This window comes from Fundulus heteroclitus, chromosome 4, assembly GCF_011125445.2.
Source record: "Fundulus heteroclitus isolate FHET01 chromosome 4, MU-UCD_Fhet_4.1, whole genome shotgun sequence".
Classification (NCBI taxonomy): Eukaryota; Metazoa; Chordata; class Actinopteri; order Cyprinodontiformes; family Fundulidae; genus Fundulus; species Fundulus heteroclitus.
The window spans coordinates 21,803,225-21,830,572 of NC_046364.1; the positions used below are offsets into that span (position 1 = coordinate 21,803,225).

The following is a 27,348-nucleotide window of genomic DNA, read 5'->3' on the forward strand; positions in this document are numbered from 1 at the left end:
AGAAACACGAGTACTGTATATATTTGAAGAAATGCAATGAAACTTACACCACCAGTCTCCTGTTGGTCTTAGCTCTTCAGGGGTGTCATAGCTGGAAAAAAGGAGAACAAAAACAGACGAAAAGATGAGTTGGAAATAAAATGAATGCATTAAAATTAAATGTTTACATTTACAATAAACATAAAATGTGCAATGAATGTCATCCTTTTATGCACACTATCTTGTGGATCAGGCTTATAGTTCTTATTCTGTTTCCTCCTCTTTCAGAAACCCTTCTTCTCCACTGCTCCATCTCTGCTCGCCAAGATTGCCATGGCTAACAGGAAGCAGAGGGCACAACGCTTTATTTAATTAGTCACAGCAGCTGAGTGCTCATGTGGAACCAAACAGGGGAGGTAGATTGGGGTAGTGAGATGGATAGGCACACTCCCACCGGGCCTTGGCTGTGTTGTCAGAGGAGCGTAGATTACATGACAGAAGGGGGCTGGGGGAGGTTGATGGTAGTGGTTGTGGGTGTTGTTTGGCAAGAAGATGTAAATGGAGCTTGTACAGGGGTGGTGGGGGGATTCATCCCAGAAAATAGATTACCTTCACTTCACAAGCATCCATGTCCTCCCTCAAAAGCACTCCGCACTGGTTTGTTTAATTTGCCAACAAGCAGGCATCTGACCTGGCCTGTTTTTGTGATGTACAGCACTGAACGGTTTGACTGCTTTTATTAACTGTGACAATGCTCATTATTCCAAAAGATTTAGAGGCTGCTATTTTTCTTTTATCTTGTCTCCTGCTGATCTGTTGGCCTTTTCCTTGTGGACCAGAAGATAACCCTTACAAGGACGCAGAAGTAGCTCCATGTGCAGCAAATACATGATGAGGGTCTTTCTGAACTACGTCCAAGAAAGGACAAAAGTTTCTCCAAGAAACGGCTCGAACACTAAAATACTATGTTAAATACAAAGCAACATCAAGAGACGGGATGGATGGGGAATATCTTTCAGTGAATAATAAGATCATATAGTGCAGTTTAAGAACCGTCTGATGGAGGGAAATAGAAGTTTATATGCTTATTATTATTTAATCAATGGCACATAAACGTGTTGCTTTCTGCAGGATGCTGAACCAGCAAGGAATGTGAACAGTGAGCTTATTATATGTGCAACCGCTAAGCAGTGGTGTTCAGGGAGCTCTTTTAATTAGCGCTCTTGAAGATATCCAGTGACCCACATCTAATAATGAAGGCAACACAAATGTTCTATTTACATATCTTTAGTCGGTAATGTGTGACCACTGGGAGAGCCCACTGGTTTAGTACATAGTGTCAATGAAAAGAGAAAAGAAAGTTTAGCTGAGCTACCTGGGATGCTTTCCAGGGGATTCTCAAATTGAACTGTAGCTGTATACTGTAACTTTGAATTGGTGTTGCTGTGACCTGCATACGAACAACAGAAATTTATTTTTCAAGGTTTCATCCTGTTATATCACACTTAAGGGCTCAAATTTCACCAAATTTCACCAATTTCTGTTTCTATGCAATAGCACAGTATTTACATACTTAATACATAAAATAATTACTCAATAAGTGAGGCAGCGTTGGAGGTATCTTTAGAACCTGATCAGTGTTTGGACTGTTTAGATGAAGTAGCACTTTCTGAGTTATCTAAAATTTTAGCGTCATCTAAACCTTCAGCTTGTATGTTAGACCCTATACCAACCAATTTATTAAAAGAAGTATTCCCATTGATTAATGCCCCCATTTTAGACATGTCTCTCCTATCTATCCTTAGATTATCCTTTAAAAGTAGTTGTTATTAAACCTTTACTCAAGAAACCCTCTCTTGAGCAAGATGACTTAATAAACTACAGACTTATATCTAAAATTCTTTTCTTATCTAAAATTCTTGAGAAAGTAGTTGCTAATCAAGTATGTGAACATTTACAAAGTAATGATTTATTTGAAGAGTTTCAGTCAGGCTTCAGAGCTCATCATAGCACTGAAATAGCTCTGGTGAAGGTCACTAATGATATTCTCATGGCCTCAGATAATGGACTTGTGTCTATACTTGTCCTGTTAGATCTCAGTGCTGCGTTTGATACAGTTGATCACAATATTCTCCTACAAAGACTTGAACATACTGTAGGGATTAAGGGGAAAGCATTAGGCTGGTCTAAATATGAGAAAGAGATAGAAAGGGCTTATAAGCCCTTAATAATCAAGCTCCATCATATATCAGATAGCTGATTCCTTTTTGATAAAGCTTATAGTTAGAGTGGCTTAGTGTGAGCTATCTCTGTAATTATGCTGTTATAGGCTTAGGCTGCAGGAGGACATTAAGATCTACTTTTTTCACTCTGCTGAGTTCTCTTACTGTTCTCCAATTTGTATTGTTTGTTGTTATTTCAACTTTTAACTTTTTCTTCATAGTAGGTACACCTGGTCTGACATTTTGCTAGCTGTGACATGATCCAGGGGAGGCAGCTCATCTGCCATTACCACACAACAGAGAGGTTTCCTGGATCAATGTGTGCTTCTGTGCTTTTTTGTCTCTCTTATTGTGTCTCTGCTCTATGTTCTCTCCCTGTGGCTCTACGCTTCTCCAGGAGGGGTGAATACTGCTTGTCAAGACGCAATATGTAATCTGCTTAGATGGGAAACTTTTTTACTAATCTGTATGATTTTATTGAATTTGACCTTGTAAAGTGCCTTGAGATGACCTGTGCTGTGAATTGGTGGTATATAAATAAAATTGAATTCAATTATATTTGCTTTGTTTTTACTAAGACAAAACCCTCTTAGACATCAAGTTTAAAAAATATAAATATATATACTATTCTATTGCAGTGTTATAATCTGTTATAACAGAATTTCAAAAATAATGCAAACATTTACTTTTGTAAATGTTTTGTAAAAATCTTTAGTAGGAAAAAGAATGTTCATATTTGCTTTTAATCACCATCATCTGTGGTAAAGTTATTGGTATTCCTTGTTGTCAAAACTTCATCTCTGCCGCTTCTGCCAATAGTTTGTGTCTATTCCTAAACTATTTCCAAAGCTTAAAGTGTGCAAACGAAGGCGCCACAACTAAGTCATACTGCACCTTCACCAGGGCTTCCCCATTCAGACAGATTCATTTTTTCCTCTGTACACGACAACAGAGACCAGTATGTTTTCAAAACATCACGCTCTGGAATCTGTTTTCAAATGGGTCTGTTTTCAGAGAAAACCTGTGCAATTGTGGGGTACACGAGCAGTAGAACTGAAACAACAAAACTTTTTTTTTTTTAGTTTCACCAAATAAATGTTGTGTGCACAGGGCCCTAGTCTCATTTGACCAACATACATGGATCCAGTTAAAGTCCCAGTACAGTAAGCGCTTTTGTACCGGCATCCCTCCCAAACAATCATGAAACAGTAACCTGGAAATTGTTAGCAGGTCACTATCTGCAAAGCTCTATCATCAGATTGGTACATGAGAGGCCAATATGCATGTTGTGCATTTGAAGAGGCATTCAATGATTTGTATTTATACAGTACGATTTTAAAAACCCTTTCCAAACGTAACAGGAAACCCGACCACAGAGATAACAGATGCGGTATGTTTCTTAACTTGGTGACGATTTAAACTGCTCATTACATTTTAGGGTACGAAAGTCTACAGGTGCTGTTTAACAATCGACCGGCTAAGACCATTTAACTAACCAGCCATGATGTATGAAACACCTCATGCATCCCTTCTATCTCCCTTTTTCTGACAGAATAGATCAAACAGGTGAAACAATGAGACCAGAAGTAACCTAGGCAGAGCTGTTTGTCCATTCAGTTATTTTTATCTAAAAATCTGTACAATATCCACTTTGATAACCTGCCGGTCCTCAGGCTTTAGTGCGATTTGATCCCCGCTGTCTGCCTTCCAGCAGTGGCCTTAGCATTAAGGAGTCAGAAACGAGCACAGACTGGGGCTTCTAATGCTATAAGCTGTGTAACGCTTGATATTCCATAACCTTCCACCTTCTCGGGGCTTTGCCTCAGTTAAGATGGGTTAATAAAACTGGTTTTACCACTCTGCTCCCTTTTCAGAGGGCATGTTAAATTGCTCTTTTAGCAAGGATTCTGTGTCTGTGAAAGAACTGGGTCACTCACGCTCTCTTCCGCGGGGAAGTGCACATAAACTGAATTCAGATTCTGATAGGAGCCTCACTTACATGACTGCCGCCTTTTCTAAACAACGTATCATGTTCAGATTATTGGACACATTTCTAAACTAAGGTGGGGGGATGAAGACAATCGCTGCCTGGTGCATGACTTTGCAAGTGCATGAAAATTAGCGTATGAGAGTGTCTTTCTGGCTGCATGTCTTGAGTGCCCTGCCCTACAATAGACTGTGGGGTTGTGGGATTGTGAAGTGCTGTTGCTGGCTTTAGTACCTGAAAACATATATGGAATTTGGGCTAGAATGTTTGGTAAACAGTATTTGCTGCTGCTGTAAATGCAACAAAGGGATCTCATCCCTCAGCAAATGAATGAGCACAGGTCCCTAGTTATCACTGGTTATTGTTCCAATCAGGCTGGCTTTGAAAGGGAAGGCGCTCTCTCCTTTGGACAGCTCATTAAGATAACACACAAACATGGTTCCCCATCATCCAGGGTTTATTAAAGTGAGGCTCATTTTAGCTCCTTTGTCTCATGCAGGAACCTCTGGCTTTGTCAGCGCAATTGAAGCCAGATGGCGAAACAAAGCTGCCTGTCTGGATCGCTTAAAGAGTGATCTCATAAGACAGAGCCATTAGCTTGACTTCACAAGCTCACCGCCCACAGTATCCACCTGGTTTCTGCAGGTGCGTGAACAATGGCGAGAAGAGGCACGGGCAAGCATGGCTTCAACTTTCGGTCATGTTAGCGGTGCGCTGGCACAGCACAGCCCCTTTGGCTACAGCTGAACTATATTAAGTCTTACTAGTTGTGGGATAGCTGACCCTGCTCCTGGCTGCACAGATTTCCCTCTGAAACATTCATGAGAGAGGGAGTAGAGAATGAAAGCCATTGTCCCCCTTCACTCAGAGACTCCCCTTCACCTCACAGCTTATTAAAATCACATGGTATTAACTTTGGCGTTCACTGAAAGGCTAAATAATTCAATCAGAATAAAAAAGAAAGTCAAATGAATAACTCTAATGACATTAATACTTGAGGGAGAACTGCTCAAGACTATAAGGGTTGGTCACTGAAGCTAGTAATGCAGAGGAGGCTTGCCCTGAGTGCTAATGGAAAAATTAATTCAGGACTCATAAGGTCATATTTCTGCCAAGCAAAATATCACAATCACCCTAATCATGCAAAAAGAAGCACACAAAGCAGTATTCTGTCTCGGTTCAGCAGCACTCCTAAGAGGCCAAATGTAAATACTCAGCAAATCAGAGATTTGAAAAGAGGATTCTGTTTTCAGGAGGAGAGTTTAAATTAGAAGTCCTTCTTTCTATGGCCACGAGGTAAACTGTTGGCAGAGGCAAACTGCCACAAGGGGTAAAAAGGGAGTCTGATCCTAGGATGAAGAGTGAAAAAGAGCTGTCCAACTGCATCTCTTAGGATAAACATTTCTGTATTGCCTTATTTATTTATTCTGTACTAAACCAGGCAAATATAAAAGTTTTACAGGGCTACTGTGTTAGATTTGGTGAAATATAGTAAACTCTTCTCTCTGCAATGAAATTGTCAGAAAGCTGGTTGAGATTTCATTTTCAGTGACAATGTTGACGTAAAATGCTGCGTTTAATTTATGTTTCAAAATATCATCATTCAGCTTCTCTACAATTGCTGTGTTAAAGACTTCTTTGTTACTTTCCAGAGCTCTGGCAAATCATTTTAAAGGGGAAGTCCGGTCAACAAGGAAAAATCAGGGTATCATTAGCTATAACTAAAACTAATACGTTTGTGGTTATTTAATGAACTTATCTTTAATCAATAAAAAAATAAAAACATAAATTGTCGTCTGAATCACTGTGTATGGGGGCTGACATTACTGCCCATATTTGGGCAGTAAGGGGCGTTTGACATCACATCCTGGGGCGTGGAAAAGCGGAAGCGGCGACAGCATTTCTCTCCGCTTTCCATGCAAAGTCAATAGGAGCCGTTCTACACAGCTGCGATCATCAACAATTTTTTCGGATTTCCAGAGGACTTCACCGCTGACATTCCCAGGAGCTATTGTTACAGCAACAATGCCCACGTGCATGGCCATCGGATGTTCCAACACAACTGGTAAAAGTAGAAAAAAACATTGCTTATTTCAACTTCCCGATTCATGAGCCACCGGGCTCGGTGCTGGATTGCCAACTTGAAGAGAACGGATTTGCCATCTAACTTCTGGCCAGAGACAAAACACGTCATATGCAGCGGCCATTTCAAAGAAGAATGTTTTGAACATGACACGAGAGCGAGGATTTTCGGTAAGTTATTTTTTATTTTAGAATTTTTTATTTAGAATTTGCGGGGATGGTCACCGAGCAGAGGGGCGGAGGGATACCACATGTGATGTGGTATCCCTCCGCCCCAGCATGTGCTGGAACGCTCTTATATTTTAATATTTATACAATAATGACCACCTGCCCTTTTTACTAGAGGGCAAATGTATAACTTAAGTCACTTCAGCGATCTCTCCTCCGCTGTGTGTGTGCGCGCGCTCCGCTGCAGCGCCGGAAAAGCCGTGCTGCGGCGGAGCGCGCACACACACACACACACACACACACACACACACACACACACACACACGCGTGTATACATATATACTGTAGGACCCGACTGAGTTTGCACTGGAAATAGGTACGCTGGATTCCGTCAAAAGTCCGGTTTCTGTCAAGAAACTCTTCTAAAAAAATCCATATCGGTATCAGATGATGATAGCTCCACAGAACTCTCATCACTGTCACTAAGTACTTCATCACTCTCTGCTTCGTACAGAACACCAGTCGTCACCATGTTGGAAAATAGTGCGCCGTGACTAACAGAGCGTTGAAGCTTGCTCAACAGCGGGTCCGCCGAGTGACGTCAAAAAATGGGAGGTGACAGTACTATTCTTGACCAAGATGGATTCCTCCACATAAACATGATTAAATGAAAATTATTCATAATTAAAAAAATGTATATTTTTTTGCACAGTATGTAGTACTTTTATATTTAAAGTACTTTCAGCAGTTTGAATTCTGATTTTGACCGGACTTCTCCTTTAAAGGCAGCGAGTTATCTCCAGAAATGTTTTAATCTACTACACGTGCCAAGTTGGATGTATTCATATATCCCCTCATCTAGTGCATACAGAAATAAATTAGCCTGCTAACATAAAATCACAACCAGATGAAGAAAAAAAGAACCAAAAAAGCTCATATTTAATTTTTCTTCTGCCTTTGTCTTCAGCTGAATAAAGCTACAGCATTTTGTTATTTTTTTAAATCTGTGTCTACAAAGCTGGAGCCCTCCTAAACCTTATTATGTAATTTAATTTAAACATAATCTAATGATATAAAACATTTTGTTAGGCTAGAAAAATGTCCTAAATTCACGTATTATCCACACTGAGCAAATAAATCCTTACAATAGTTTTATGAAAAACACTGCGGTCAGTATTTATCAGTGGCAAATTGGCAGAACCTCCAACAAGGTGCAATGATACTATATAATGGTGTGAAATGAGCTTGATCTGGGTTTTCTGTTGGAGAGCGGCACTTTACGGTATTATCAATATTATCAGGAGGACACAAAGTTTTTGTGGATTTTATTTATTTATTTATTTCCTTTTCAAGGCAACAACACTATCAAAAGATAAGTGTTGTTAAATGCTTTCGGTAAAAAAGTGAATTCCCTCTAGTAGGCTCTGTGTCTCGGAAAAAAAAACTCTGGACAAAGAGAGTTGCATGGAACAAGAGATGATTTTTATAATCTTAGTTAAAGAAAAGCACTAGAACAAAGGCAGTTGTTTTAAAGCTACATATGTATGGGTTATTCTTCTGACCATGTTTACTTGGTCAGGGACAGCACAGGGTCAGTGCTAAAAGAATAAGCATTGTCTCATAGATTGTCTTTGCAGACCAAATTCCTGGTTGGGCTTTCTGGTCACCAGATTGGCTTTTTGGTCACTGCTTTGGCTTTTCTATTGACAGATTCATCCCAAAGACAAGATGAAGTCCTACTGAACTGAGCATCTATGATGGGTAAAACTGATTACTTTTTGATACAGTCAATTTTATCAAAGATTAAGCTGAACCACATGGTTCTCATGCATTTCACTGCATGTCACTTTTCTTAATCCATTCCTTAATGTTTGAGCATTTTAGGTACATGTCGTTTTGGTGTTGTTGTGTAGTTATGCCTTGCAAAATTACCCCTCACCCCAATTTTCTTTGCAGAACATGTCTACAACTTTGAAATACTTTTTTTTTCATTGTGAAGCAAAGAAGAAATATGACAAAATGACTTCAGCGTGCACAACTGTAAACACCCCCTACCCCCAAAAAAGCTCAGATTGTTTTGGTTATTCAGGTCCAACAGTGAGAGTTGTTTCTACAACAGGTTTTGTCTTCACATCAAAAAGTGACCTCCACACACTCCTAGGTCAGTCATGCTGACTGTTAGGTAGCCCACCCAGGGATTAGGAAATAATTATCACAAGTGGATGTGGGAGAGTGGTAGCCTAGTAGTCAGAGCAGGACACTTGCATTCTGGAAGGGCTGCAAGTTCCCCTGTTCGAACACTTTTCAGGGAAAGTGTTGTCCCTGAACAACACTTTCATCCGGCAGCACAGTGGCAGCCCACTGCTCCTTACGGGATGGGTTAAATGCAGAGGACAAATTATGTTGCAATGTACAAACTTGCAATGACAAGTAAAGAAAGATAGTATCACAAGCTTTCAATTCACCCAGACATTTGCATTGTCCTGATGAAATGCTAATGTCACTATTTGCTAACTTTGCCAAAGTGATATTTCATTTCTAATCATTTCCTTCATAGCGTTGTCCACTGTTAATGGATTTATTTCAACCCAGCAACACATTTTTGGACAGTGAGTAAAAGTTTTCTTCAGCCATTTTATGTCATGGCTATTTTCCACTTCTTCACTTTAAATGTACAGCAGCAGTTAGAACTTTTGCAGAATCCAATATATTTATGTAGTTCATCCAGTCACGCTAAAATCTAAAATAGCTAAAACATGTTTGACGCATTGCAGCCAGAATGGCTTCACAGAAAACTGATCTGGTTACAGGACTTCACAATACTTTTTCTGGAGTATAACTTGTTACCTTTAAATATGTAGGAGGCGGAGTTAACTTTGGCTCTGTTGGTTTGCTTTTCCAAGCAGAGAGTGGTCCAACCTTTCCTAACAACAGGGCTGGCCTGACACCAGGAGATCAAAGCACCTATCTTCTTATATTTTAATTCTCTGAATAGTTTTTATATACTTTACTAAACTAACCATATAATCTGGAAGTGTTTTGCTGTGTCCTTCTGTGAAAAGAGGGGAAGTGAATTGGCCTGCCAAAATTATATCTGAATCTTTTAGTTTAGTTGTTTTTTTGTTGTTGTTTTTTTTTGTGCCTTTCTTTCTGTTTATCGCATAGCAGACCATGCTGAGTGTGGATTGCAAAAATGTAGCTATACGAATAACTGGGTGAAAGTTGTAAAAACGCAGCAGGCATCTTTTCAGCCGCAGCTCTTTCCTAACCGCATGAGAAAATAAGACTTGACCAGGTAGGAATTGACTGACCTGTCTTTGATTCCTCCTCTTCCAGCTCCTTGGCCTCTTCAGCTGTGGGAAGACAGAGGTTCCATTATCAGCAGGAGCCACAGCACATAGGCAGGCGCACAATGTCGTCACTTCTCTGCAAGTCAACAGCGAGCGGATCCTTCACAGCTCGAAGGACAAGCTGTGATGAAAGAGCTATATAGCGATGATGCTCCGCACAATGCTTCCCAATCACATCATACACACAAAACCACACACACACACACTGAGTCACATCCACCCTTTAACCTCCTATCCAGCACTTTCACAAAGACTCTAATCACATTAGACTTTAGCTGCTGGCTTTTAGAAAGCCCACTGTCAACACAGTAAGGGGGGGGGGTTACCCAGTAGTGATGGCTGTCACAGGACATGCATGTGGAGACGGGCTAAAAATAACCGGCATGTATCCAAGACATGGATCTGTATTCTCTGTAGATTCAGAATAAACTCTTGATTGACCAGAACTAAACGTCAAGGCAAAGCAATTCATAGGCTTTCATTGCCAGATTTCAGTGCAATTTTCTCCAACTCTAAATGCTGAGACTAGTGTCCTCTTGGGAAATTAATAAAAGAAATCTTGTTATAAAAGCCGCAGCACAAAGCGGTGCATTTCACGATTCCAACAGCCTGTCCACGTATATATTTCTAACACCTTCCATGTGTTCTGTACAAAATCATTACCTCGCAATGTTAATATTGATACCATTACTGGTCTATTGATTCTAATTCAGGATGGTGCAATTCTCTGTAAAATAAGACCAATAACATGGTTGCAACAAAAAAACATGTACACCTTTATGAAAGAAAACGCACAAAAGCCCCTTGCTAAGTGCCCTAAATACACTACCTCGCATACTCAGAGTTGCAGCGTAAAATTACCACAGATGCATGAAGCCTTTTCCACTCTACCAACCATCTTAGCAGTGTGGCAGTGGCAGAAACACCTTCGGGAGTGAGGCTTTGACAGGAGAGTGACGCTCATTTAAAGGCACCTTAAGGTCAGGGTGAATGTGAGGGCAGCCAGAGAGAAGTGACTGAGAGCCGCTTCCATTGTACACGGACTGTAACAATTTTATTCCCCAACTGGCTGCATTTCCAACATGTGGTGCTAAGAAATAAGATAGATGATGCTTGAGTGCGAAAGACGGACAAAACGCATAAGCGGTGTGGGGAAGGAACACAGCCGCTCACCGCAGCTAGCAGAAAGCTAATGTTCTATGTCATCCTTTGAACTGTATATATGATTTCTATAGTTTAATAATTACTACTGTTTAGCATCTGTGCCTTTTAGAGGTCTTTGCAAAATTATTCAAACCCCTTAATCTTTTTCAGTCACAAACTTCAATGTGTTTTACTGAAATACTCAACTTTTTTCCACAAATGAAAGTGTGGCATGCACATTTTCAAGCCCACCTTCAGTCTTTCACTCCTAAATACAGTTCACCTTAATTGCCTTCAGAAGTCGCCTAATTAGTAAATATGGTCTTGCCTGTGTGTAAATTACTCTCAGTATAAACACATCTATTATGTGTAGGCCTTAGATTTTTGTTGAAGAACGTTAGAAAACAAAGAGCATCATGACAACCAATGAAGTTGTAGAGAAGTTAAAAGCAGGGTTGGGTTTCAAAAGGATATTCTGGGCTCGCTTCCGCAGCACAGTTTAATCCAGCGTGTGAAAAAGGAAAGCGTATAAGACAACTTCAGACATACTAAGACGTTGATGTCCACCTAGGTTGAATGGCTGCGCAAGGAGACCATTAGTCATAGAAGAGCCCATGTCACTCTTGGTACCTCTGGAGGAGCTGCAGAGAGGCACAGCTCAAGCGGGAGAATGTGAAAAGACAAATCTTAGCCGTGCACTCTAGGGATCTGCACAGTATAGAAGAATTGCAAGAAGAAATCCACTGTTAAGAGAAAGTCACAAGATATTCAAGTTGCATTTTGTTACAATCTGTGCAGGAGATGCTGCAGTCAAATGAGACAGAGCTTGAACTTGTTGGCAAAATGCTATTTGTGGCTGAAAAAAAACCTGCACCTCTTCTTGGACACACCATTGTAACAGTTAAACATGGTGGTTGCCGCATCATCAGTAGACCTCGCTACACAAAGTAAGCAGTAGTGGATATACTCCAAAAGACTTTCAGCGGTGATTTCAGCAAAAGCTGAATACATCAAGTAATGACCTGGGGTTATATACATGCTATATGTTTTAAATTGTGATTTGTAAATACGTTTTAGACAGCCAATAATTATTTTCTTTCAACTTCAGATCTATCCCCCACTTTATGTTTGCGTAGCACATGAAATCCGAAAGAAATAAAACACAAGTTGTGTGCTTGTAATATGCCAAAAGGCGAAAACGTTCAGTGGCTTTGAATTCTTCTGACAGATCCTTTATACCTACTGATGTATGGTCCAGTTAATTATTTCTTCCACCGCAGAAACATCACAGTAACACATTGACCTTTATATATATTGGGACACATGGCTTTATAGCACCTGCATGTTTGAATATATCTTCCCCACTCTTCAGTACCAGCTCTTGATAAACACAGAAATAATGTTTTGTTTCTTGTTTCTTTGCCCGTATTTTGGTTAGAAATTACATAAAACGACCAACAGTAAAATATTAGTTTTTCTATTTGAGTCACAGGCGCTCATAACTGATCAATGATAGCATTTAGCCTGAAGCGAGTGTAATTTACCAAAAGGTTAACCTCTGTGAAACATGTGTGCCCCATTGTTAAAAGCCCATAGGGGGGAAACACAGCCTACCATACGGGTTATTTTCCTCACACAGGGGGAAATTTTTCTCATGTCACTTCTGCATGATCCCAAGAGAAGGTTTGATTAAATCACATGCTTGTCTGAATGGAAAAGGAGCTGAGGAGAGATGGATGACTGACTTTGGATAGGCCAGTGGAAGGACACCTCAGAAACACATCCTCTTTTACATAGTCATTATATAAAGATGTCCAGAGTGAAGGATCAAGGAGGCAATAGACTATCTAAGAGAACAGAGCCATGCTGGTGCTCAGACGCACATTGACACTGACTCTGGTAAAAACTGCAATACCACAAGCTGCTCTGCTCTGTTATGATACACATTCTAGTGCTCCACATTGATTATGACAGGGAAGAAAAATGACTTACCCACTTCTCCACGTTTACTGACCTTTCTACCCTCCCTATCCAGTCACAGTGAAGAGAGAGTCAACTTCAATCTGGTTAGACCCAAAAATACCATTAAAAGATAAGACACCCACAATTAGTTTGCACATCCCTGTTTGCTGCCCCTACATGAGCTCCAGATGTGTGTATAGCAGCCCTTTGTTGAGCCCTTTTCCTTTCCTATTTCATACACTATCTCTCCATCAAGAGTATAATAGTCTGGCTGATTTGTAAAGAAATGTTCAGATTTGACTGAAAACCCCTTAAGACGCCAGACGCATTGCTAGCAGGGGACAAAAAAAGGATTTAACATTTCAATAAGGCAGACGGTGGATGACCACATAATGAATCCCGCCTTCAGTGTCCGGGCTGCAGGCGAGAGAATCAGCACCTCATCCAGCCCACTGAAGAAAAAGGCCCCGCAACCCTCTGAGGCCCTCGCCAGTGGGAAGAACTGCATTATATTTCTCTCTTTCCATTTCATTTGATTTCATATGTTCCATGCAGCTATTTACTCTTTCCTCTGAGTCTGTGTCACTGCCATATTTATTTTTAAACCTCTGAAGCCCTGGTGCAGACTCTGGGTGACCTTTATTTAAATGTCTCCTCCACTCTGAGCAGAACTCATTACAGCAGAGCTGGTGGCTTTGCAGTATCTATCTCATTTCAAAACTTTTTTTCCGTTTGCACTTGCGGGGACACTCGGCTATTCTGCGATGCTAATTACTGGACCCAAGTAATGATGCTCCTCCCTGTCGCAGATACGTGTCCCACAATTTGAGATCCTGCTACATGCATTAAGCTAAACTCCCTCTGGATTCTCCAAGTTCCTTGAGCGGTTAACATCTCATCACAACTTTCAGCCCCATCTTCCTCGGTCCCGTCGTGCCTCCCACACTGATGCTGTAACGTGTATATGCACAGTTGGCAAGTTATAGGAGGACTTTAAGGAATGTTCAATTTATTCAATGGCTTGAGAAGGGTTGATAGCAACATAGGCTGTGATTCAGCAGACCATCGAGCTCTGTGTACCAAAACAGTCCAACAAGAAAACAGAATGCTGTTTTTTGTTGAGTTCCTGGTATGCTCCAAAGCTCACACTAAAGTGACATCTAAACTTAATATTTGCTCCTAACAGAAATCTCTACATCTTTTCTTAAGTCTTTTGTCCAAATCACGTCTCAAGCCTCTGTAGGGCACATCCAGATTAAGCCAATTGAAAAGCAGAACTATAAATAGCGAGACTATAAAATACAAGACGTTTTTTTCCCCGAAATGAAAGGAAGTCATTTAAGTCGTTTGACATTCATCCACGTAGTCATTATCATTTTACTAAAGCTAAGTTTAACAGAACACGTTCCTCTCTAATTAAAGTCTTGAATCTTTAGAGTGCAAGTCTATGTCGACTTTTAAGTCCTTTTTGATGCAACTTAAACACGACCTGACTCTAAATCTGAGAATCAATTCACCACTTCTGGCTCATGATAAGCAAAGCAGCCCATAAATAATGATTTTCTGATCAACTTTGAAGACCGAATAGAAAATTTCTAAGGTGTCATCAACAATAAACAGAGAAAACACAATGGCTAAACATGCACTATTTTCCCTCCTTACCTTCTCTCCTGGCCTCCTCACAGCTTTCCTTGATCTTCCTGCGGCAGACAGCAGCCAGAGCGATGAGTAGACCCAGCAGACACACAGCCAGGCCCACAGTAACCCACAGAGCCACTGGAGGGAATGCCATGTTCTGACCTGAAGCAAAGAGAGCCAAGGGGGAGAAATAGGCAAAGAAGGTACAACCTCTTCAGTCTTGCAGAGCTAAAATAAGAATGACATCTAATCATAACATCTATCACTCTTTGGCATTTCCTCTGTTAAAATTGGTCACGAAATATATAAATAATCCATTCTGCAGAACCTGCAAAGCATAACATTGTGATATGAATAATGGCTTTTGGTCAACACTGCTGTATTCATCCTATTTGCCTTCCCTTTCAGGGACAACAGATGAGTGAGAAAAAAAACTCAAATCAGGGGGTACCTTTGTTTAATTTGAACAGAGTATTCTAATTAAGACTTTTGAGTCCTGCAACAGTGACCAGATGGTGGATAGCTTACCAGTCTCGCAAGGCTATGTTGTCATTTCACTCACAAATCACTGGCAGAGCTTTTTAGACGATCTTGGCGCTATCATACCCCTGCCTTCTGTTACACGTTGCTCAGATGTCAGATGCAAGTTCTGATGTTGCAGCTTTAATAATTCTCCTGTTCCTTAATATCCCCAAGACAATTCTGTAAAGCACTACATGGGCATTTTGTGAAAAGTAAAGATGCTTGTAATTGCATTTTCCCCCAAATAGGTGGACCAAAATATTGTCTAGTTCCTTTACGTGTCGTAAGCTTCTTTGAGGAGGCACCTCAAAAAGTAAATTACCCCCTAAAAACCATACACATGTGTTTTCAAGCATACAATATTAAGACAACAGTGAGCGATACGGTGTTACGCTAAAATCCCTTTCGAAGACAATTAGCTGTCCAAGTTTGTGGGAGTACCCTGGCAAACTGCAAACGGGTGAGGGGAAATAAAACCCGGTCAGCAAGACTAAAAAGATTTCAGAAACAGCCAGATTTCCCAGGGGTATCCAAACTGAACAGAGGGAGAAGAAAGGAGGAAAACAGCAGAGCCACTAAATAGCTGAGATGTAATGCATACAGGCCTTCTGAGATACTCCGCTCTGGGCAAAAGAAAAAAACTCTAAAAAATGAATGACTTTGGAGAGACATAATTGATAAAGCATTTGTAAGACCTTGGTACCAGCTATGATTTTAGACAGACTGCATTGCAACATTGCCCAAAAAAAGATCTCTACACAATTAATTTTGTTATGACGCAAATGCACCTGATACAAAACAAAAGGAAAAATGCTAATACTTTTTGGGGATGGCAATATCATTTGTTCAGCCCTTTGGTCCTCTTTTCAGAAACTATTAGATGGACTGCCCTGACATTTCTGATTCCCTGCAATGAATCTTAATGACTTTGGGGAGTCTGTGGATTGCCCCTGACTTTTCTCAGAACCTATTGAGTGGAAGGCTATGAAATTCACCATGTTAATTCTTTAACTTCCTCAAATGCCAACATTGGATCAAATTTATAACTTGTGCAACTGTGGTAGGTGGACAAACACTTGCAAAACTACAATTACTACAACTAATAGCTTTCTAATGTGCCAATACAGAAAAGAAAGCATACTGATTATTATTTCTGCTTAAGGACAGGATATTTACTGAGAACATACACCAACAGGTCAATTTATTAGGTACACCTGTCTAAGTGCTTATTAACTTGTGCCGGCCTGAGTGTTTTGGAAGCGTCTGTTCTACTAAGAATGTCATATCCAAACACCTCTTAGGTTCACAGAGAATGATGAAAAATAATAATACTTTATAAAATCTACAGTGAGGGACAGTTGCGTTAATGAAAATGCCCTGTTATTGTCATAGCTCAGAGGAGAATGGACAGCAGAGCCAGACCTAGCCAGATATAGCCTCTCTGGACCCTGATTTGCCTGCCCCACACCATACAACAATGACAGGGGCACAGGAGTTAGGGAGTTCGTCCTGCAGTTGGCAGGTTTCTGGTTCAATCCCCCGCTCTGACCATCTCAATCATTGTGTCCTTGGGCAAGATACTTCACCCGAATTGCCTGCTGGCGCCGGCATATGGCAGCCATGCCTCTGTCAGTCTGCCCCAGGGCAGCTGTGGCTACTAACACAGCTCACCTCCGTCAGGGTGTGAATGGATGAAATGATGTGAATGATTGTATACACATACGAGCCATTTACCATTTACAACCCCAAATGGTAATTGAAAACAGCTGTATGCATTCAATTTGATTTGTCATCAAATATAATTTATTGAACGTTCCCGACTTACCCATTTTTGTTTTCATACTTTGGACCTTTTGCTGACATGTGGCATGAATTGTGAAGAAATAACAGTATTTCCTCACATCCCTGTCCAGTCTGACCATCTGTTTTTAAATCTTTGAGTGTAATTTAACTGAGTTATCAACCACTGAAAGAAAATTTCATTATATTACATCATTATCAGACAATGCCGTAACAACCTCTAAAAAATCTGTTGGATTTGTTTTATTTCCTCAGTATAACAGAACAACACAGTAGTGGGCAACAATTTAATTTCTTTCCATTCAAAAAATGGAAGGTCCCTGTTGACTTGTTTACTTTGTCATTCCGTGTTGCATCACAAAATGTAGCCCCCTTGAAAAATAAGGTCATTATTCAAATGAGGCTATCTCCCTTGTTTAACTTAAGCTGTGTACTTTAAAGCACAATAATAGAAAACTGTAGAAAATTGCCTTCCACAAATTGAAGTTTAGGCTGTTTTGAACCAGTTGGGGTTTCTGAGTTATTAAAAATATTAGCTTCAACTAAAAACTTCAACTTATATATTAGACCAAATCACAACCAACTAATTTGAGGAAGCGTAAATAAAATACAGTTATGTCTTGAAGACTGGAGAACCTGTATGACTAAAAATTGTCTGCTTTTAAATTCATACATGATGGAAATTGTTGTCATTGGACCAAAGTCTTAAAAAATCTTAATCAATCACTTAATCTGGATGCAATAAATTGGCCTCTGGTATTAAGGTAAATAAAATAAAAACACTTTGGTGTTGTTTTTAATGATGACATGTCATTTAAATCCTAGATTAAACAAGTTACTAGGGTTTCCTTATTTCACCTCTGTATTATAACCAAAATCAGAAATATCCTAAGAGTGATGCTAAAAAACTAGTTCATGCATTTTGTACTTCAAGGCTGGACTATTGTCATCTTTTTCCTGAAACTCCACAAAGTGCAATCAAAGTGTGCAATCCTTCCTTAGCTCCCTATTAAATTCAGAGTAGAATATAAAATTCTACTTCTCACATATAAAGCCCTTAATAATCAAGCTCCAGTGTATATCAGAGAGCTGATTGTTCCAACAGACCACTTTACTCTTAGACTGAAGGTTTGCTGTTGGTTCCTAGAGTTTCCAAAAGTAGAATGGAAAACAGATCTTTTAATTATCAGGCTTCTCTCCTGTAAAACCAACTCCCAGTTTTAGTTCATGAGAAAGTGAAGCTAAAAAACCGATGGGGGAAACTAGTCAGATTTGCTGCAATACCATTGAACCAACTCAAAATGGTACCCAGTAGCTTGTAACGGCCCAAAGGGGCTAATTTGTAAGCCTGATAATGAGATGAGATGACGGATGGTGTTCTGAGGCATCTCCCCCCTAGATCCTGACTAGGCAACACTGAGCTCCCTTGTAAAAATTGTGGCATTTTGCTTTAGTTGGATGGTCCAAAACATGATTTCCCAGAGATTATCTACTGGATTTTAGTCAGGGGAGCGTGGAGGACAGTCAATGTTATCAATGTCTTCATAATCCAGAAACTGCCTGGATGCTCTTGACACATGAGGCCAAGCCTTATCCAGGAGCCACTGCACCAGTGAAGGGTCTTGCAATGGGTATAAGAATTTCATGCTGATACTTCTGATAAGAAAGCTATAAATATTGAAGTTAGCCCATGTTCTCTCGCCAAAGCACCCATTATGGCACAGACTCACCAAAGTAGCCAGGAGAACTCTCACACGCACACCCAGAGGATTCAGCCTGAATCACTCTCTCATAAACGGACTAGTCCTGCCTATAGAAGTAACTGCGGTAAATAGAGAATAACTCATTTTACACGCTGGCCAATTATAAGGGTATATATGGAAAAGAAAATAAATAATATCTAACTTCAAAACTTGCACTATGTACCTTTAAGATCTTTTCAACCGGTGCTAAAAACATGTATTTATTTTGAAGTATGTACATGATGCTATAAAGTGCTTCTTGGTGCTGGTCTTCTAAATCGGGATAAACAACCAAATGTCCAAGAGAAAAGGGAAAATCTGGAAAGTCAATCCTGTCATTTTGATGAAACTGTGCAAGCCTCCCCAGGCGAGCCATGACTGATGAGGCTCTCTGTCCAGTGAGTGCTTCACAATGCTATATTTAAAGAATGACCATGTGAAAGCCCCACAAGCAGCAAAGCCACAAAACATGTATGGAAAGGAATAATCATATCCATGCTGTTCATGTCGCTGAAGTCAGGAAAGTAACAGATGTGCCTGTGACTTTGTGATGAGTAAAGAAGGTGCAGAGCTTTTTGTTTCAACAGTCTTTCCCATTCTCTTTTCTCTCACACACCTTCCCACCCCCCGCTCCCTCCCTCAAGGCAGACTGATAAAGACAAATGCCATAGTCCGCTATCATTGCAATGCCTCGGCCCGAAGGGCTGCAGGGTCATATTTTTCTTTTTCTCTTGTTTGATGATGTGATTTTGTTTTCTTCAGAAATAGATTTGTCTCTAATGGCTCTGTTTACCTATCCTTTTCCCCCTTTTTTTCCTATTCCCTCTGTACAAGGAGAAGAATGGAGTCCTTTGGGCTCTAACGTGACATTATCCAGAGACTGCAGACTAAAGAGCCGCTCCAGACAGGGCTAACTTTACTTTTTCCATTTATTGGTGAATGTGCAGCATGGTTTGAAGGCACCTAATAAAAAGATTTTAACATTATGAAACCACAAACTCTAAGAACACAGTGATAACTGTGCAAAATGCAGCAGAATTTTCTATAAACCAATTCATATCAATTGATGCACAATATACAAATAAATGAATGCAATCATGTAAACGGGGAGGAATGCCTGAGACAGTGGTGTGATTACGCTCACTATTCTGTCATAAAAAGTGTTTTCAATGGCAGGACTTGAAGTTAGTTTTAGTCCAGATGTCCCATTTCAGCAACCTGGGCAACATGCCTTGAGGCAATTCACACAAAAGGTTTCTTCAGCATGGACAAAGTATAAACAAAGCTCAAAATACACTATATCTAGTAGAAATAAAACAGTGAGTTCAATTCCTGGATTTGAGAAAGAATATTGGCCCCTGTTTTTTATTTGCTAATAAAGTAGACACCACTGATTAAATAAAACACACAGTCTATACTAGCTAAGGTTCAAAATAGGTGAGCACAAAGAGCAGGTGAAATCCATTTTTTTATCTGTTTTGTGGTAAGTTTTTGTTCAAACCATCCAACAAATAAAACAACTGCAGCAGATGATTGTGTGAGCTAGAGAAAGTTAATCTGTGCCGACAAGAAATGAGAAGACGGCATAACACCAGTTATAACAAACCCTCTAAGAAATAACTTATTTTATTAGTCAGAGTGTAGATGTTTAATTGGAAAATGGTGGGCTAATGTTGCAGCAAGTTTCTGGACGTTTTTGCTAACATTAGACATCCACATGCATTTCAGTGTGTCTGTGAGTGCGTGGTTTGCTATGAATGTCCATTTCTCACGGTGTCTGGACAAAATACGCAAATTTGACAAAAGGTTAAACCAATAGAAGCTGTATTAATATCAATTACATTACACACTAATCAGGCATAACATTATGACTGACAGTTGAAGGGAATAACACTGATTAACTCTTCATCATTGCATTTATTAATGTTCCGAGTTTTATTAGGCAGCAAGCGATTATTAGGTCCTCTATGCTAATGTGTTAACGGCAGTAATCTGCTGGTTAATAAACTGTCTAAGGAGAAGAAAAAAAAGAAGAAATGAGTTACAAAGGAAATATAAAGTTATGTATCACCAGAATATCAATGCAGTTGCTCAACGCACAACCTACTGTAGCGCAAACTGCAAAGGAAGTTAATGCTGGTTTTGACTGAAAGGTCTCAGACTATACTGTGCAACACAGTTGGTTGTGTATAGGGCTGCAGAGCCACTGGCCAGTCAGGGTGCCCATCCTCCCCCCTAATGGCCGCGGCCCCGTTCAGTAGGATAACGTGCAACTCCACCAAAACAATAATTGTTCAACAATCAGTAGAGGAGTGCAACAAGGTTAAGGTGCTGAGTTGGCTTTCAAATATTCCTAGATCTCAATCTAAAGCCCCTTTCAGACCAACGTTTAACTCGATGATCTACATCCGTTCTTTAGACCTTTTAGCCAACTGTAATGTCCCAACACAGAATGGGGGAGTCACAGCACTAATACTACGCCACTAATTGACCTTGAGAGCTAGTCACAAACCAGTAACTACTATCACCTGTTAGAGGTAATATGGGATTGCAGAACGAGCGTGACGCAGTGATATGCTACAAAAAGAAGGCAGCAGCACAAGCAGCAGGAGTCTGCGGTGCACACAGACAGCAGACGTATCACGGGATTTTCCAGTATCCATCTGATCCAAGAAAAATGCTGTGCAGCAGAATCTGATGCAGATGAATGTTGAGGATGGTGCACAACAACTGTGCTTGTATTGAATGCAGTGAATTTGTAGTTGCACGGTTTGAAAAGCCTGCAAGTGGACTGATCTAATCTTACCCCTATAGGGCTTTCCCGCATGTCTTTATAAGGTAGCAACACAATTGCAGCAGGGCATAATGTTGTGCCTAATCAATATACGATTTTTACATTAGTGTGGCTTAAATGAAAACAAAAAATTTAACATTTGTAGAGATGACGTTCGGCGTCCCTTAGGAACTGCTCAAGGAATAAAAAAAAAAAAAGAATGGCCATTGCAAGCCCATCTGAACAGGCCAGATTTCTTGGATTTCAAAGGCTCTGAAATTTAACAATGCACTTCAGTTTTACAAGAACGGAGTCAGTGAAGCAGAGAGGAAACTGCAGTTTCTGAAAATACATAATGGTGTGGCTGTGTTATTTTTTTTTTTTTGTTCCAGTAGACATAAAATATGATGTGAGGTGTCCATCCTTCGCAGCCTTTCATTGAGCAGTATCAATTTTATCTTAAAAGTAACAAAAAGATTAAATGGGTTATTACAAGTCAATATCAGGAGCTTTCTTTATGTGTTGTATTAACCCCCTGGAGCATGTCCTTGACGATTAAATCTTATACAAGGCAAGGCAGTTTTCTATAGGAGGCCACAAAAGGCTGGGATGGTAAAAGTAGATATTTAACAGGGGCAAGCATGAGAATGATAAAACAAAGCCTCCATATGGAGCCTCTAACACAGGGCCCAAAGCCAGAAATGAAGCTTCCTTAGTCCCTGAAAGACACTATAGGGCACACAGAAGGGGCCAGCTAAGGTATTGTTTGGGCTTCAGCGAATGTAAGAGCCAAGATTTGCACGCATTTTTACAAGCATGAGTGTTTTTTTCTCTAGCACCTTTGGTGGAATGAAGTGTTTCTAAGATCCCCTTTCCTGTCATCTTGGTTCTGCGATGTGAAGACGGGAGAGATCAAAGCTGTTTTCTCTCTGTCACCCCAGTTTTACCTGCCTACAAAAACCCTTGCCTCTTAAGCTGGGACCAAAGGAGAATAATGTCCCCTGACAGAAGGATGGCTCCAGGCTAAGAAAGGCCTCAGGGCTCATTGCAGACAGGCTGAAAAGATGAGGAAGAAGGAAAGAAGAGTCAATTAGGTTGTTTTTTTTTTCACTGCCAGGATGAACAACCTGGCTTTATCCTTCCTTTGTGCTAAAATTGAGAAAAAGAAGTTTCAGCTTTAGTTTCACTCATGAGCTTTTATTATCAACCTCAGAGGTGTCCATCAACACCCTGGAATCCTCCCCACTCAGGTGCAATGTGAAAACCTTGCGACCATGCAGACCAGCTGTTAAAGTAATGTCTGGAACACCTCTCCTTGCGTGGAGAGGACAAGGAAGTGACTTGTACGGGGGGAAAACTTGGCAAACTAAGATTGATGACGACAGGTTTCCGTCCTGTCAGCATCTTTGCTTCGAGGCTCCACTCTTTTTTTTGCATTTCAGTAAATAGCTTTTCAGCGAAATGCTACCTCAGTATCTTATTGGCATGCGGAGAGGTAATGCGCTCATCTCTAGGACGACCCACCGCCCATTTACTTACACAATTTGTTTGACATTATTGCCCTTCCCTTGAAGCTTTGGGCTCGAGGCAAACACAAGTGTGTGATGTGCAGACTTGCACATTAAAACAGAGTAATGGCTCTGCATTTATAGGAATAAAGTTCCTAACAGCCCTCTTTTTTCTCAGTGGGAGAACTATAAAAGCCATCTGCTGGTGGTGGGGCAATTGATGGAGGGTACACGAGGGAGTAAGGAGGATGAGTTAGTGATTCCATGAAGGTTGAAGGGACAGGATAGGGGGGTGAATGACCGAGTGACCCCAGCAGGGGAAAACAGAAGCAGTGTGTTTCTGCAAGGCACCTAGTTGGGGGACTGGCTGAATGCTAGAATGTGACTCAATCAAAAAAGTCATTTTTGGTTATGACTCTGCTCTAAACTTGGAAGCTGTCTCTTAGGCGTATCGAGCTCCCGCTGACCTTTTTCCCCAGGACGCCTCGCTCACAGTGCAAGAGTGGCCCGCGTTTAGTGCAGGGTTATAGATTTAGAATGATGAGTTGATGTGGGAAGGTTGCCGCGGCAATAAAAAGAGACAGGCCTTAATCTGGCTGATCAACAGGTGAATATTTTCTGCTGTTCAAGGGTGCCGCAGCACTGAAAGATGTCCACATGGAGATGTGGAGATTGAATGAACTTGAGCTCTAATTGGCAAGTCAGCTCAGACATGAAGTAGATGACTGCGGTGACAAGACAATGTGGAGGCACGAAATTAAGAGGTGGCGAGGTGAACGCTGCCACCTTATTTCAAGAGGGACTCGGATTTAAATGCAATTTGTTTTCAGGTTGCGTGGAGGTTGCCTGTATCTCCCAGGACAAGAGCTGGTTTTGTCTGCTACTCCATCTCCGTCCCACAGTTCAGAAATATACATATGAAGGTAACAGGTGACTTTGGGCAGTGACATTAAAGGTAAACCAGGGTATCTAAGATTAACTGTGCAGTATTACTATGAATGCCATCAAAGGAAATTGATGCAATTTTGATGTCGGATCTTTAAAACTAAATTGTGTCACATTTGGTGTTAGTTTTTCCCGGCACACACAGGATTTAGCACAGAAGCTAGTAAGTCAACTTTTTGGCCTCATCGCCTCTACTTCGTGGCCGCGGGGGCTCTGTCTCGGCTCTCTGGGTGGGCCTATGGTGTCCCTGTGGTGGGCTGCTTGGCCTCTGTGCTCCATGGGGCTGCTGGCTTCCTTGGTCTTGGGGTCCTCAAGAATTGCTTCTGATGCCTGGAGAGGGGAAGGCAGTGAGCCTCTGCACCCATCACTGAACACAATTCATGTGAGGCCCACACCACACATTCTGCATGTTCACAAACCCATTTATGCACTCATAATACAATCGCTATGCCCGGTCCTTCTCTCCAATAGTATGAACAGTTTTGTTCTATTTCCTCGCTGCTGGTATCGCTGCTGCCTTTTTGATTCTTTGTTAAAAAAAAAAAGAAATACCGGCCTCATGTGACTCGAGCGGCTTTTTTTCATATATTTGCCGTTTCCACTACATTGCTTGTGGCAAACTTTAAAAGGACTTCCTAGTAGCTTTCATTCAGAAGAAGCTTATCGCTTTTATAAATGTCAGATTTGGAATGGGTGGTTTCCTGTCAACAAATTTTCAGACCTAACCTGTGGACCTGTACAGCTCCTCCAGAGTTACTATGGGCCTCTGGGCTACTTCTCTAATTAATGCTGTAGTTGCTAGGCCTGTCACTTTAGGTGGAATGCTGTATTTTGACATTTTGCAGTTGTGCAATACTCTATTTTGAGATATTGTATTGAACAGTACTCTGTGAAACGTTCAAAGCTTGGAATACTGTTTGATAATCTGACAGCTTTAAATTTCTCCAAATTGAATTCTCCCTGACCCATCTGCTATGTTCCCTGGTCTTTATGATGATATTTGTTCACTAATGTTCCCCAACAAACCTCTGAGGTCTGTGTGAGCAGGTCTGTGTGAGCAGAAGCTGACATAAACAACTAATTAATGAACTTCTGCAATGTGATTGGAAGGGGAAAAAGGTCTGTCTAAAAAAAAAATGTTTGCCCTGGGTCAAGTGCTTTGTGGTCACACTTGAATGTCTAAGATCCTCAAGCTAATTTTTATATCAGCAACAGCCGCAACACACCTTGCTCCTTCAGAGCAATGTGAAACCTTGCTCTGGAGGACTTATGGTCCACCCTTCTTTGCAGAACTGTTGTAGGTTAGTCACAGCAGAGGATTTTGGCTACATCCCAGGTTTTTAATCATGAAGGATATTGCCTTAGAATTGGTTTGACAAGGCCATTTCAGACCCTCATTGTGTCATTGGAGCTATTCAGAGATGGTGTTGCTGGCGTTCTTCAGATCATTGTCCTTATAAATAAACCAGAGTTAAGGTCGTAAATTAATGGCTCGACGTTCTTTTATATGCTTGTCTGCTGTTAGGGCAGAATCCATTCTTCCATCAGTTTCAGCCAGTCAGAACTGCAAAGCAATCTTAGACCATCAAACTCCTACTATTACACTCAATGTAAAGGGACAAATGATTTTAGATGTTGTTCTTGGGTTTTTTTGTGGCCTCTAGGAGGAGCTCTGGGAGAACACCTGTAAAGGTTCACAACTGCTCAATGATTTTTTTTTCTATTTGTGGATATTGTCCAAACTATTTAGAAATGGCTTTTTTTTATCCTCCCAGATGGCCAAACGTCATTGACTTTGTTTCTCATCAGTCCTTGAATTTCTTTGGGCTTAATGTGTTGCAATTAGAGATATTTTAGCCTACTTCATGCTGTCAGACAGGTCTGTTTCAGTCATTTATTAATTCCACAGGTCTGGTTAGCATCGAAACCTGGCAAGCTAGAATGATTATGTCTAGTACATTCTGCACATTATTAATCTGCTCATATCAAATCTTTTTGGGGAAAGGAGGCACATTCAGCAGAACTTACCGAGCTGACTGGACGAAGAGACATCTAGTGCCCGCCTACCAAAGGTTGGTTTCAGCCAATCATGGTATCAAATTAAAATATTAGCAGCAGACGTCATAAAGCTAAGCTAGGCAAGGCACTTCTTGCTGAGCTTCTTTCAAGGATGAAATTGGGGATTATTTCAAAAGAAATGTGACAGCAGCAGCTTGGTGCATCCTCATGCGCTGCCATGTTTATGCTGGGTCGGCTGTGGGCTCAGGAGCTCTTGCTTTCGTCACAGCTGTATGTCCCACCTTAAACCATAATACTGCAACGTGATTGGCCCAAATCATTTTTGGTTTGGTCACAAACGGTTGAAGCGGGAGCGGTACACAATGGATTCTCAGGTGTTTGTGAACACAAATACCACGAGAATTCAGCTTGCAGGCGAGGTTATGTCATCAGGCATGGGTAAACCAAAAAGATTCAGATTAATCATAGTTAAACGATAAATTAAACAATTCAACATGAGCGGACACCACTTTTTCACATAGGCTCTGACCTATTTCTGGCAATAAACTACTTTATTGATAAACTACCTACTTTGAACACTGCATTTTGTATTTGTATTTATCTTTCTCTAATATTGAAATTTTGATGAATTGAACCATTAAGGTGCGACAAAAAAAGCAAAAAGACCAATAACATGTAAGGGGTCAAATATTTTGTCACAGCACTATAGACCGGTATTGGTAATCTATTATAAAGAATATATATTATAAATCCATACAAACAATTTTTATCAAAATACAAGCATGTATTTGTGTTTTATAAATATACAACATCTAAATATTGGCATTTAAGTTGCAACCCAATTCTGTAGTTGATCTTATATTTATGTAGATGTCTATTAGTAGAATTCATGCTATAAATAGTAGAAAATATGTTGATTTGAAATAAAACCAAAGGCGAATAGACAAGTATAAATAATTTCAAGGTATGGCTGATATATCAGATTTATGGTTTAAGTAAATCTTCTCAACTTTGCAGCTAAAGAAAAGAAAATACCAAATAGACTATATCATTATCTGAACATAATGCTTCAAGCCAACTTCAGGGCTGTTGTGTTAGCAGGGCAGAGAGTGCATCACAGAGAAAGTGTTGTGAAAATGTGTAATAGCTCGGCTGTGGAATATGTAAATATTAGCCTGGGGTGGAAGTGGGCAGTATAACTAAAATAAACTTCACACTGGTTCAGATACAGAGCCTGATCTGGATGTGAAAACACTATTTGTTCTGATCTGGAATGGATATTAAATGTCACGTGAAAGTGCACCATGGGCATCAACTCACTGGATGTTATCCAATAAGCATACGGCTCAGTTTTCCTCTAAAACAAACATGCATTTGCATGCTAAAAAGAGGCCAAGTGAAGAAATGGAGTCAGACAGCTCAATTGAGAAAAACAAACCGTGAGGAAACCTGTCAGGAAGTGAAAGGAATGTTTGAAAATGTGCTCCAACTCTGCCACAAGCAGCAGT

At 40.5% G+C, this 27,348-nt stretch overlaps 1 protein-coding gene across 3 annotated transcripts in view; it reads right to left on the reverse strand.

Annotated features, from left to right (window-relative positions):
- cd276 (CD276 molecule) overlaps nucleotides 1-27,348 on the reverse strand; it is a 108,607-nt gene that overhangs the window by 19,583 nt on the left and 61,676 nt on the right. For 2 of the 3 annotated variants that reach the window (XM_021309658.2, XM_012850894.3), the window contains exons 5-7: nucleotides 14,556-14,693; nucleotides 9,750-9,791; nucleotides 48-91 (exon numbers count right to left, since the gene is read on the reverse strand). In XM_021309658.2, the coding sequence (XP_021165333.1) occupies nucleotides 69-91; nucleotides 9,750-9,791; nucleotides 14,556-14,693 (203 nt within the window). In that variant the 3' untranslated portion in view covers nucleotides 48-68. The remainder of the gene's footprint in view (nucleotides 1-47; nucleotides 92-9,749; nucleotides 9,792-14,555; nucleotides 14,694-27,348) is intronic. The other variant, XM_021309659.2, reaches the window with a different exon arrangement.